This window comes from Nothobranchius furzeri, chromosome 5 (assembly GCF_043380555.1).
Source record: "Nothobranchius furzeri strain GRZ-AD chromosome 5, NfurGRZ-RIMD1, whole genome shotgun sequence".
Classification (NCBI taxonomy): Eukaryota; Metazoa; Chordata; class Actinopteri; order Cyprinodontiformes; family Nothobranchiidae; genus Nothobranchius; species Nothobranchius furzeri.
In genome coordinates, this window is record NC_091745.1 from 37,481,061 (window position 1) to 37,494,909 (window position 13,849).

Below are 13,849 nucleotides of genomic sequence, written 5' to 3' on the forward strand. Positions count from 1 at the left end.
TGCTGCTTGACTAAATGAATAAAGAACTTATTTAGATAATAAAGAAATCAATCTATTTAATTTGTCTAACACCTTCCCCGTAACATCTATATATGTAACTATATATAGAGAAGAGATGGCAGCCTTGGAATATTACTATATTTCAGTTGTGCCGTCATCCACCTTTCCTCCTCTTACTGTGTGTGTGTGTGTGTTATCTGTAGTACACACACATGCTCCTCCCTCAAGAATAATAAACCAAAGTGCAGTAGCAAAGGTCAACAAGCGCCATCTGGAGGCCAAAACATGCATGTGCTACAACTAGAAGCTGCCATGCGGCTCAAAGGCCTCTGATGGGATTAACGGACGCATTATGTATCTGCAGTGGCTTTTAACCAAACTCTTCCTTCTATTTGTGCAGATAGCATGTAAGTGTGCATCTGGACCGGCTTAGTCGCATATGGATTGTGATTAAATCTCAAAATGAGCTTCAGATAACCATCATTATGAATAAAAATGTGTGTGAAATGGAAATAGTGAAAGCATTATTAAATGATGCCTTCAGTGTGGTCCACAGCTTCAACTAAACGCCCCACATTGCCTCAGATATTTAGAAACTATGCTGCATGCTGTTCCCTCTGTTGGTTTTCCCTCTGTTCCTCCCAACCGAACCGTGTACCTCCTCTGTGAAACTTTTCTTCCCTTTCTAATTCTCCTCCTCCGTCCACATGTGTGTCTCTGTTCCTTCTCTGCATGCTCCCTCACGTCCAGATGTACCCAGCTCTTTCAATCTCGCACATAGAAGAGTCCAAAAGACCCGTCACCATCCAGTCCTGGTGTAAGAAAGGATGGGGCCGCTGTGAGACGCACCCCTTCATCGTCCTGCCCTACCGCTGTCTGGGTAAGAGCGTCGAGTCGTGGTTACGACAGCACAGTCTGACATCTAGGTGGAAACGTTAGATAATTTATTTGATCTGGGGCATGGCTCCATTGCTTATCTGTCCAGAGTGTCTGTTCTTTACATTCGTGATTACGCACACGGATCTTGACACATTTCCATGTACTGATCCGATAGAAATGTACCATGTCACCAAATGGGAAGTGCCAAGCTAAGGATGAAAACGAATGTCTCTTGAGGACTCGAGGCCTTTTTGGCTGGTGGCCACGAGGGGTGGCTTCACATTGTCTTCTTTCAACCATTTTCTATGCTTTTTCTGTAGAAACCAACTTAAAACCAACCAACTGAACGATGGTCAGTTTTGGAAATGTATCAGGAACTGAGTGTTACTGGTCTCCCTCCCCTGGAAGTAAAGAACCAAATGAAGTTCTGCTAGCTGGAGAGGATCCAGACAGGAAAGGAGCTTTCCACAGACCTTAATAACAAACGGTGTGGAAACTCTTGGCCTGCCGGAGTTCAGCACATTTTAGATGATTTGCTTCCTACAATAATTCATACCATAGTTCTTTTTCCACATCTTTCTAGCCTGCTTTTGTTTCAGGTTATAATTAAAGGCAAGGCTGTTCAGGCCGCAACATATAGAAGAGATGTTTTGTCCACTTTGGCCACTAGGGGGCAAAATAAACACACAATGATTAGTTAGGAGTTGTGGTTCTGCTGTGACGTTTGGTGTTTCATCATCATCAGCCTCCACAAGCAGCGTGCAATAAGAACATAACTCACACAAACAGTAGACTTCGCGTCTGATCGTCCCTGATTAGCATCTTAAACGTTATCCTCTCGTAGTTTTTGCTAAACAGCTTTTTCTGTTTGGAGGACCTGCGTTTTCCACTCTGTCATCCTTATTACCACACCACTGCAGCATTCCACTGAGTATTCACTTACAAAGTGTGTTCATGATCCCCGTTCAGACGCAGAAGACTCATGCACTAACCTCGCCTCTTCTGTAATCCCTCTGTAGAGGGAGAGTATGTGAGCGAGGCCCTGCTGGTGCCCGACAGATGCCGATTCCTCCATGATGCGCAGATGGACGCTTGTGAGAGTTACGTCTACTGGCATAACATTGCAAAGAAGGTCAGATGAACTACAGTTTTACTTTCTTTTTAATAAGAAGGGTCGGTGCAGTTGAGCTTGATCATTTCAGCAGCGTTAGTATCTATTTTTCTTGTGAGGCTTAAAGAAATTCACCTCCAAAAGTTCCAAAAGCAGATAAGAAGCACGTTAAAATGTTTTGTTCCCAGAAAACTACATTTTCTGCAACGTTAACGAGAGGCTAGCTTCTTTTTTCTCCTCCAAAAGATCCTAAATCTGATTTCCTGTCTTGTGTCAGGAATGCACCGCAGAAAATCTGGAGCTGCACAGCTACGGGATGCTGCTGCCATGTGGGGACCATTTCAGAGGTGTTGAATACGTTTGCTGTCCAGGCAGAGGTGGCTCAAACGGTAAAGGAGAGATGGAGGAGAGAGACAAACCCGACATGACACAGACGCTCACATCCCAGACGAGTGGAAAGATCACCTCAGCGTAAGACGGCATTCTCAGATCTTATCGTTACAGGATGCAGATTGTCTTTAAGCCATGACCAAGTGATGAGAATCTATTTTCTTCACAGCACCAAAGTGATTGCTCCTACTCCGAGTCCCTCTCCTGACCCAGATATGGACGAGGCTGATGTGGAAGAGGAGGAGGATGAAGTGATGGAAGAAGAGGAGGATGAGGAGGAGGATGATGTTGATGAAGAGGAGGCAGAAGATGAGGAAGAAGAGGAGGAAGTGGCTGTTAAAGATCCAGAGGAGTACGAATACCCTTTTGACTCCGGTCCGTACCAGACAGCGGACCTGGACTCCATTAACTACGAGAAAAACCACAAACCCACCTCGTCCTCACCTCTCCTCATGGTAGAGAGCTGTGAGTGCCTCACTTTTTCTGCTCCTCCCTGATGTTTGTAAAATATATGAAGCAAGTAGTTAGCAGATGGGTATACCGCATGAGATTACGAGATTATTAGTCTTCCACATGAACACAGCGTTGGAAAAAGGAAAGACCAAGTCTGTCCAGATTAGAACCTTTCAGGAAACGATAGTTTCATCTTTACAGTGTTCACACACACACACACACACACACACACACACACCAGAGACAAAGAAAAAAACAAAATGGAAAAGTTGTGAGTGAAAAGAGAAAAGGTACCAGCTGATCATTATCACCTCTATTAAAGCAGGTGTGGAGTGTACAGGTGTGTGTTGACACAACACCAATGAAGAAAAACATTATGGACCACCTGTGTGTCCCATAAATCTGCAAAGGAAATGTGGATGTCTCAACAAGTTCACTTCCACCTCAGACTCTTTACCCCTCAGTTACAGGTTAAAGGCTGCTTATCTCTTCAAAAACAGGTCGTGTGACTTAGGTTTGTAAAGTTTCTCCTGAATCAACCACAGTACAGTGAAGACCAAAGTGGAGATGTTTACCCATAATGCACGGCTCCATGGCTGGCCCAAACTAAACCACATAAACAGCTGATACCAGCTGTCAGCACGGTGGCGGTGGGATGATGGTCTGGGGAATTTGTCGTCAGCCACGAACTCTGTGAACCAGGGTATTCTGGAGACAAACCTGAGTCCTTCTGTCGGACCAAACTGGGCCATAAACTGCAAAAACAATCCAAACAGAGCAGCGAATCTATAACCGGACGGCTGAAAAAGAAACTGCTGTGGCAATGATCCAACCTCAACAGACCCAAGCTGCGTAGAAACACGTTTCAAACCTCAATGAACTGAAGCAGCATTATCAGGAAGAGTCGGCCAGGATCCCTAACGTGAGACGGCTAAAGTCAGACAGGAAACATCACATTATTGCTGCTAAAGACGGTCCGACAAGCTGCTGAATGGTGCGGCAGGACTTTTTTTACACACCGCTTTTCTGTTTCTGCTCTGTTAGTCAATTTTAACCCAACTTTTCTCTGTTGTGTGTTTTTAACTGTATTTCTAGAACTTGCTACATAAAACCTTAAACTTGGAAGGACTTTGGTGTTACCGTCGCTGAACACGCAGCATGTGTGCACAAGTACATCTGGGGCTTCTGTACAAACCTTTTCCTAAACCAATGTCGGTGTGAACGAGTTCAGGTCAATCTGGTGCTTAACATGGCCACGACGGAGTCGGTGCTGACTGAACCACACTACAATAAAGACTACATCAGAGCAAGTTCAATCGTCTTTAAAGCTGCTTCAATAAAACTGAAAGCAATTGATCGATCAAAGGCAAACGTTCATTTAAGAGTGGTTCATTTATCTTTGGTTTGCAGTGTTGGGAGCATCGAGGTACAAAAGTAATTAACTACTGTAATGCATTGCTTTTTGCTGTAATGTGGTAATGTAAGGCATTACAGGGAAAGAAAATGGTAATATTTACCCAGTACAGTTGTCAGTAACGCGGTAATTACAACGCATTTTTAAACCCAGAATCAAGATGTGGGTTTCCTAAAAATTCAAATTGCGGGAAGCCTGGAAAAAGATCCAATATCTACATATATGACGTCATTTATGGACTCAGCTTTGCGGGCATTCTATGAGCAGAGAGGACACAGCGGTAACGGCTGAAATACTCCAGCTGCGTCCTGCGTGCGGCCGCTGTACAAATCGCTCCACCAAAACAAAGTAATTTGTTTGCGATCGTTTATATCCGCCCATATACTCTGGTACTTCATGTACTTTTCAGCTGAGTTCATCATCTGTGCCCCGGTGATTTCAACTCATTGCTGCTGGAGCGCAGCACAAGTTAAAATATATATTATTTTTTGCGTTCGGTAGATCCCTTTGGCTGATTAGTTAGAAAGTAGGAAATCTAGTTTACAGTTTTTCTGGAAGACGGAGAAAACATGCAGCATGCAGGAAGGTTAGAGAGAGAAAGGGCCGGAAATTATACAAATAAACTCAAGAAAACAAGAAAAAAAGTAGGTAGATTTATCCCTAATACACATTTTTACCAGTGAAAAGCAATAATATATAAGCATTTAATATTTATACATGTGATAGAATCAGATCACCCCAGAAGTCAGTCCCACATCCAGGGCCGTATCAAGGCATTTGGGGACCAAGGCAAATATAGGCTTGGAGCCCCCACCACCTCACTTCCTGTTCAGTTAATAGAAGATGGCAGCGTGCTGAGAGTACAGATTGTTGTTGCTTTTATTTAATAAACAATCATTTTAAAGCACTGTTATTATATCTGACTGTTTCTAACAGCAATCCTAGCTCAGACACCACATCACCTTCCACATATATGTCACGAGCTCACTGAGCGTCACATTACCAGATTCATATTGAAGTTGTTTTGGTGAAAGTAACTTAAAGTAATGCAAAAGTGGTTTTAAAATCAGTAATATTGTAATGTAACGAATAACTTTAAAATGAGGGTAACAAGTAATAAATAATGCATTACAGTTTTGAAGTAACTTGCCCAACACTGATGGTTTGTTCAACTTCATAGTGAAAGGACTCCAATCAGAAAGACACGTTTTCTGTTTGTTAGTGTTTCTAATTTACTGCAGACCAAATCCAGACCATGAAAACCATTAAAACATTGTTTTCCAGCTGTGATGCCGTCCACTTAATCACAAGATCATTGCCGTCTGGCTTGTGCAGCCTGTATGCATCAGTGACGACTCCGATTCTGTCTGTTTTCCATCCAGTGACCACACTTCAGCCCACTGATGGCGTGGATGTTTATTTTGAGAATCCGGTAGATGACACAGAACACGCCAACTTCCTTCGCGCCAAAACGGACCTGGAAGAGCGCAGGATGAAGCGCATCAATGAGGTGAATTTCACAGGGCTGACAACAGGTCAACAGCCCATCTGCTGGTTGCACTTCTTATGGGTGATTTATGATTGTGGGTTGAGAGCCGATCCGAAAGGCAGCTGATCTGAACATTATTTATCTGCTTTAGTGGAGCAAAAATAAGCGGGAATATCAGACATGCCACAAAAAAGGCGGGTTTGGTTTTGGAGCGAGACATACCCTTTTCTAGTTTCGATGTATCATAATCGATGTATCCTGTAGGGTTAGAGTAGAACACATGCAGGCTGTAAGCATGTTTATTTCTGCGGAGAAGTTGGCGTCTTTAAGATGGGAGTCAGTGGGAATTAGCTCATTTCTGGTGCCAGCCCCTAGTGGATGAGGGGGTAAATGCAGTTTTTGTCACTTCCTGGTTGGCATCATGGGCCAATCCCATTACTCGCACGATGTTTTCTGTGAAGTACGCTTGGAGGATGTGTGCAGTAAAGTTTTGAGTGCGTGGTACACGAGCGGGCAAATAACAGCCGAATTGGGACATTGCGTCATCGACTGCACCGCATGCCGGGACGCTAGTCGCTGTGCAGCTCTTCTTTTAAAACCTTTATTAATGACTTTGAAACAAACAACCCAAAAATTATTAGAAATACATTTACATTCTAATTTAAATTCATCGTCCTAAAAGGAACCACTTTCATTTGAAAATACATTTGTTCAGAAAAGGCACTTGAGCCTTTTTTCCCGCAGCAATGCATTGTGGACAATTAATGCAGACGTAGGCGAAGTGCGGATCAAGCGTGCAAAAGGGGCCTGATCAACTTCCGCACTTGAGAATGAGGACACCCTACGCACTCGCACCGCTGGTCGGGAGTGTGGAAGTGTGAGTATTGGAATTGGGCCAATGTCTGGGAGCCTGGGGTTCCCCCTTGGTTGTGAGTGAATGTTTACGGATTAGTGAAAGATGCAGCTGCAGCTTCTGTCCCAGCAGTTTGTTGGGGCCACTTCAATAAACTGCTGTTGAGAGAAAAATGAGCTTTTCATTGAGTCTGGTGCTTTCATTGCTGCACAAATGGCTTACCCTGTGTTTGGAAGTGTCTCTAAAGCTCCCAGGTGAATAAAACAACAGTGCAGCAACAGAGACGATCCCTAAAAACCTCGGTAGTTTTCAGAAAGTTTCTTTCACAAGTGCAGGGAAGAGACTTGCGTTTTTCTCCAACACTGCATCAGTCCAAGCAGTAGCTGACAGTTGAACATTGTTGTGTGTGTCGGTGCAATCGGTGTGCCAGGAAATTGTACACTGACAAAGGTTCCACCTTGCTTTACTGATAATTCATTTCTCCGTCTGTCAGATCATGAAGGAATGGGCTGAGGCTGACAACCAGTCAAAGGATCTGCCAAAGTCTGAGCGCCAGGCCCTGAATGAGGTAAACAAATACTTTCAAGTACTTGAAAGGCGTTATTCAACATTTTCTGAGATCTGACAGTATTAAATGTTTTATAAATAGACATTTTGATTGTTTAGCTGCATCTAAACCAAACGATTTGTCCAAACCAGCATTTCCAGTCTGTGCTGCAGACACTGGAGGAGCAGGTCGCCAGGGAAAGGCAGAGGCTTGTGGAGACTCATCTGGCCAGAGTGGAGGCCATTCTCAACAACAACCGCCGCCTGGCTCTGGAGAACTACCTGACTGCAGTGCAATCCGATCCCCCCCAGGTAAGTCTATCCCAGAGAGCGGACAAGGGCGGAAACCCGGGAGGAATACAACCCTGGTGATAATGGCACAAATCTGCTTCCCGCTGCATGTTTGTGACAGCTGATGGGCTTTGTCTTGTGTCTCCCAGCCTGATCGCGTGCTGCAGGCACTGAAGCGCTACATGGCTGCTGAGCAGAAGGACCGCAGACACACACTGAGGCACTACCAACACATCGTGGCGGTCGACCCGCAGAAAGCTGAGCAGATGAAATTCCAGGTGAGAGCATTTTGAGATGTGCTGATGCTTTCTGCTGACAGAGGAAACTCAGAACATTGTATGCTGGAGAGTTACTGCAGATGAATTAATAATTACCTTCAGAAATCCAGCTTCCAAACTTCTTCCCAGTTAAAATAAGATCAAAGCCGGCCTCTGCTGACTCTGAAAGCAGCTGAAAGAGCGATTCTTCTTCCCCAACCGCCTGGTTTGCAGGTGTACACACACCTCCATGTAATCGAGGAGAGGATGAACCAAAGTCTGGCTCTGCTGTTCAAAGATCCCACGTTAGCTGAGGAACTGCACGCTGACATCCGTGAGCTGAACCACACTTTTGTGGTCGCAAAATGCTGCAATAACAGTTTCCTTATTTATTGATAATATTGGTATATTCTACATCATTTTCATGCATTCCTGTAGAGGAACTAGTGAAGGCGGAACGAGGGGACATCAGCGAGCTCATGACCACCTCCTTCTCTGAAACTCGCACCACCGAGGAGCTGCTGCCAGCTGAGAGCGAGGAAGAGAAGGATGACGAGGAGGAGGAGGAGAGGGCCTTCCAGAACCGACCATATCCTCCACGTATCGGTACTAATTCAACTCATGCCACCACTTTCATCCTTCAGTGTTTTTATTTTATCTTTCTGGTAAAAACCTATTTTCCATGCTCTCCCCACAGACCTGCAGCCTAATAAAAAAGGTGAGTTTACGTTCAGATTCATCAGAACAAGGAGTTTCTACTGCACTTGTCCTCACAGCTGTTATTGAATCGGTCTTCTTGTCTGCAGAGGATGAATATGATTATAACACATCTGAGAGAAGCCCTACTTATGAATATGAAGAAAAGGTAAATTGCGGATATCTTTTATTTGAAAGTTTTTACTCACTTTGAGTTGAAGCTCTGGTGTGATTATATGCACTCGTTGTACGTTCTATTTCCAGCGCTTCTATAATTTGCTTACAAGTTTCCTGTTTTTTAGATCAACACTTCTGCAGAACTCAAGCAGGCTGTCAAGCCTAATGAGATCGCGAGGGATGAACTTGTACGAACATCTTATTTATATAAAACTCTTACATGGAACTATAGTAGTGTCAAATCATTTCTTCTGCTTTACTGTGAAAATGGACATTTTTCTCTCTTTGTTAAGCAACCTGATGCCTTGGAGACGTTTAATCGTGGAGCCATGGTGGGGTTGCTGGTGGTGGCTGTTGCCATCGCCATGGTGATGGTCATCAGTCTGCTGCTGGTGCGCAGAAAGCCGTATGGCACCATCAGCCACGGCATCGTCGAGGTACGACCCCAGCCGGGTTCAAATTAAAGGCTGGTTTATTTTTGTTAGTTTTGTTTTATTCCACTTTTTATTTTCTCCATTTGTCCACAAGGTGGATGCAAGTTTCATTGTTCTCAAGATTATATCTCTTTCTTGTTGTTTTTGTGCATCTTTACCAAAGTACCTTTTGAAAAGACTTTGAGCACACGTGATATTTAGTTTTAATTCCATCTGTGTAAAAATTCACCAATGATGGGAAAGATCTTTTCAAAGAATGCGAGGCTTTGGCTAAATCTTTTAGCAGGAAGTTACAAAGTCAAACTATTGATTGTCAGTAGCATCCTTTTGATATTCCTACCAGCACCTGGTTAGCATACAGTCGTTTCATAGGACCATAAAATACCTGCTGGCAACAATAAGAATTTAAAAATGTTTAAATGAAAACTGTGAAAATTTATTTATTCTAAAGAATCTCTAAGATACCAGAAGCATGGATTTAAAAATGCATTAAAATGATTGTTTTTCAATCAAACTTTATTTATACAGCACTTTTCCTACGGATTATAATAACCCTACATAACCCCCATTCCCATCTATCCCACACCACTTCAGAAGCATTGGCACAGTCGTACACCCCCCCCCCCCGTTCCAATTTCACCCCCCCCCCCACACACACACACTCTCTCACACACAGGAACATCAATAAAAATGATTATTGGGCTGAGTTCAGGTGAGCCAGATACGGTAGGGCAAGGAAACGCCATCAGAGGAGTCATCTGCCCCGGCAGCAGGTGAGGTACCAACTCAGGGCACAGAGGGAGAGAGAGGGTGTAGACCCCACCGCCACGCGAGCGCTACCCGGAGAGCCCCCAGGCAGCAACAGTCGACCGCCGCCCTGAGGCAGAGGGCCCCCACGGAGGAAACACTGGAAGAAAGATTAATATAAGATCGAAAGGAGCCAGTTGAGGTGGTTTGGGCATCTGGTCAGGATGCCTCCTGGACGCCTCCCCGGGGAGGTGTTTCGGGCATGTCCTGCCGGCAGAAGGCCCCCGGGTCGACCCAGGACACGTTGGAGAGGTTACATCTCCAAGGTCCGGGAACGCCTTGGGGTCCTGCCGGAGGAGCTGGTGGACAAGGCCGGGGAGAGGACGGCCTGGAGCTCCCTAATTGGGATGCTGCCCCCGCGACCCGGACCCGGATAAGCGGAGGAAGACGAAGACGAAGACAAAGAAATATAAAAATAAGAGGAGCTAATATAATAGTAAAAGTAAGTAGATTAATAATTAATTAAACTACCATAAATATTAAAATATATTAGTGGGAAAATGTAATCAATTAAAATATGCTAAGTAATCGAACTATAATAAATAATAATCAGCTAAAAGGTGGGTCTTGAGCCTGCTCTTGAAAACAGAAACGTTCTCTCCGGCCCCGAGGTCCCCCAGCTGCCTGTTACAGAGGCAAGGGCCATACTACTGGAGAGACGCCTCGCCGTGAGTATGTGTAAACCCTGCTATAAACCCAAAACATCCTGATCACCATAAAACAAACATACTGGGTCATATCTATGGATATATCCCTGTCTATGATGTCTGTGACGAAGAAGGCCTTCAGCTAACACCACATGACATCATAACTGCTCATTAGAGCCACGTCGCTGCAACTAAAACCTCTTTACTGAGCTGCTGATGACTTTCGGCCATAAAGAGGATGAACATTTAATTGTAATTGTTAATGATCTGACTTAACACACAAACAGAAAGCATTTGTCCAAATGTCGCTCAGGACAGAGAAGCTGGACCACTGGGAGATCCGGAAGAGTCTGCAGAAATAAAGAGCATACAGGAGAGGCTAGGAAAGAGCTTTAAAATGCCTCCGTTCCATTTTCATCTAATTCTGTTTAAATGAGAACAAAGTGCTTCAGCCTTTGGATTGCTCCACGACTTCTAAGGAACACTAGGATTTTCCCAAGTCTTCATGCATCCCGTTTCTCTGGGTTTTTTTTTCTCAGCTGAGTTCGTCTTCAGCTCTGATTGCAGCTCTTGTGTCTTTTCTCAGCAGGTCGACCCCATGCTGACACCAGAGGAGAAACAGCTCAACAAAATGCAAAACCACGGCTATGAAAACCCCACCTACAAATTCTTTGAGCAGATGAACTGAAGCAAAGGGTGCCACCCCCGTTCCCTCCCTCCCTCCCTCCCTCACTCTCCTCAACGGTGTGCTCCCAGCTGCACCCCCTTCCATGTATTTAATGATGTGTTTCAAACCCTAAATAACTGATAAAAGTCTAGGGAACCGCCTTCGCCCCATCATCACCTTTCATCATAATGTGAATAATGAGCTGTAATAGGATCCCATGCTACCTAATGTAATCTGGTCGTTTTCAGGTTTAGCGGTGCCACAACCCTTCTGGAATCATCCTTCCTGTGGCACGACTCCTGCGCCTCACTAGAACCTGATTTTAAATGGTTCATGATGCTTTCTACTATAGGATTTACTTTTCAGTAGTGATTTCCTTGTTCAGCTTGCACCATGGTGACATAAATCTGTGTAGATGGGTGTGAATGGCAGCTTGTTGCTAATTTAGGCAAAGTTTGAATGTATGAGACAAATTATGCTTTGGATGATGAAAGAAAGAGAAACAAAAATCACAAGAATCGATACTGAACGCGCCGTTGGTACAAAAAAACGTTTCCATTCAAAGGATCTGCCCGAAATATTAATAAATTATTATTAAATTGGCTAATTTGTTTTGTTTGCTAGAGAATAAGGAGGTTATTTTAGTGAAAGCATGACCCCGTAGCTTCCAATGCTGCCGTATTTTTTATTTGTGTTGCTCCCGACGTCGTTTCTGAAGAGTCCCTAATGTCACCGTTTAAATGGATACTGTAAATAAGAAAATACATGCGACTAGATGTAGACATTTCTATGATTAATTTGCATTAATGTAATGGATTAATATATTTAAAATAATGATAATGATGATAATAATATTAATAATAGTTGTGCTGTTATGAGAAGGAGAAACCTTTTTCCTAACATGGCTGATTGAAAACGGACTGTTGTAAAAACCAGCACAAGACAACGACACAGCAATTACTTTCTGAATGTATTTGAGGTAGACGTTTAGATTCCATCCTCTTCCTCTTTTATTTACCTTTGCTTGGTGATGCATCACGCTCCCTTTGGTGACCCGTTACTAGGAGTAGTGAAGCCCGATGCGTCTGCACGCCCTCGTCAGCATTTCAGATGAATACTCGACCAGGGGAGTAGTTCGACGCGTTAGCCTGCAGAAAGCAGTGGAGTGTGGAGAGGGTTCAGCTTTTTTAGTGTGTGTGTGTGTGTGTGTGTGTGTGTGTGTGTGTGTGTGTGTGTGTGTGTGTGTGTGTGTGTGTGTGTGTGTGTGTCATGACACACCGCGCTCAGCCATCGTGGTAGTTTTTAACTTGAACCCATCACTGCTGGATGATAATACTTTCTCTGCATCTTTCTCGCATCAAGGAAAGGCTTTTCTCTGAATGACTCATCAGTTTTTCGTACGAATGAAACACACAGCGCTCTGCATAGGTAAACTGCTCTGTGTGTCCCTTTGATTTCCTTTAGTCACTCCACCACCGTCGGTCACTCTTGGGTCATCGGCCAAACACTAGAGACTCTGTTTTAGGTCATCCGGACAAAAACATATCAGCCTTTATTTGTACATTTCTGCCTCAGTTCTGGTCATTTTATGCTGAGCTTCTTCTTTTCTTAATTCCTCAACGGAGTTGGGTAAATTATTACCTAAAACCTGCTCAGTTTTATTGTTGGCTTAGAAAAACATTCAGATGAATAAAATGTCTGCGTTAAAATTTACCATTTGTCTCGTCGGGTGGGTCGATAGCAGGTTGTGGTCGTGTTATGGCAAACTAGGACAAGTCATAGCACTTGTAAATTTGTACAGCTACGTTAGTGAATGAAAACCTTGTATGTTCACAGTTCAAGTCAGTCGATCTTGTAATGATACTTCTGAAACAATAGATGAGAATAAGCTTGCCTGTGTTTCCTAAACCACTGACGGTTTCCTACCAGCAGCATTTAGCAGTCTTAACACGGTGTATACTCTAGTTACTCAGATTACATTTGTACTTAAAACCCTCCATCAGATTCTAGACCCTTTGTTCGGTCTGTCCCCCTCCCTCCCTCCTACTTCCTGATGAAATGTAAACTGTTATTGAGGTTTTAATTGCTGCATTATTGCCTTTTACAATGCTGTGTTTTTGGATGTAATTATTCAGTATTTTTTATTTGACATGTACGTAATAACCCGTTGGAACAAGGGTCACGTGTTTCACATGTAATGAAAAGCATGTACGCAGAAAATAAAAGATCCAAACGGTGAACTACTGACTGATCCGAGGCCTCTGCCTAAACGACGAGCAGCGGCATGAAGCACAGTAAATTGTCCCATTTATGTAAAAGCTGAGAAACAGAAGTTCTATTTAATTCCAGGGATTTTCTTCATTCTCATTAAAATCCTTAACCAAAGACATCCTCCACTGATATTAGTGAGAGATTCCCAATATCTGGCAAAATGTTTTCAGTGTAAATGTATCGTTAGCAATCTGGCTAATTAAAACTGGTTACGTTAATTAACAGTGTAATAAAAGTGAATGACCCCTTAGATATAATGTGTGTGTGTGTGTGTGTGTGTGTGTGTTTTTCTCTGTGAGCTACGACATCTTTCTCACACATCAACATGAAGGTGACTGAAAAACTGATCATGTAGTAACTTTTCTCTTCCACCATCAAAGGGGGAACCCCCAGTCTTATACTTGAAAATCTGCTGGTCTCCCAGCTCAGGTCCTGGGCTGAATTTCGTTGGAAAAAGAAACTTAAGG

At 43.6% G+C, this 13,849-nt stretch overlaps 1 protein-coding gene across 2 annotated transcripts in view; it reads left to right on the plus strand.

The window, feature by feature from the left end:
* aplp1 (amyloid beta (A4) precursor-like protein 1) overlaps positions 1–13,639 on the plus strand; it is a 51,138-nt gene extending 37,499 nt beyond the window's left edge. Inside the window, exons 3-17 of one of the 2 annotated variants that reach the window (XM_015948973.3) lie at positions 751–880; positions 1,899–2,011; positions 2,268–2,461; positions 2,550–2,845; positions 5,630–5,757; positions 7,083–7,157; positions 7,289–7,447; positions 7,576–7,704; positions 7,918–8,017; positions 8,122–8,289; positions 8,381–8,401; positions 8,490–8,548; positions 8,682–8,744; positions 8,850–8,993; positions 11,031–13,639. In XM_015948973.3, coding sequence (XP_015804459.3) covers positions 751–880; positions 1,899–2,011; positions 2,268–2,461; positions 2,550–2,845; positions 5,630–5,757; positions 7,083–7,157; positions 7,289–7,447; positions 7,576–7,704; positions 7,918–8,017; positions 8,122–8,289; positions 8,381–8,401; positions 8,490–8,548; positions 8,682–8,744; positions 8,850–8,993; positions 11,031–11,132 — 1,881 coding nt within the window. In that variant the 3' untranslated portion in view covers positions 11,133–13,639. The remainder of the gene's footprint in view (positions 1–750; positions 881–1,898; positions 2,012–2,267; positions 2,462–2,549; positions 2,846–5,629; positions 5,758–7,082; positions 7,158–7,288; positions 7,448–7,575; positions 7,705–7,917; positions 8,018–8,121; positions 8,290–8,380; positions 8,402–8,489; positions 8,549–8,681; positions 8,745–8,849; positions 8,994–11,030) is intronic. The other variant, XM_015948974.3, reaches the window with a different exon arrangement.
* Positions 13,640–13,849: the final 210 nt, after the last annotated feature.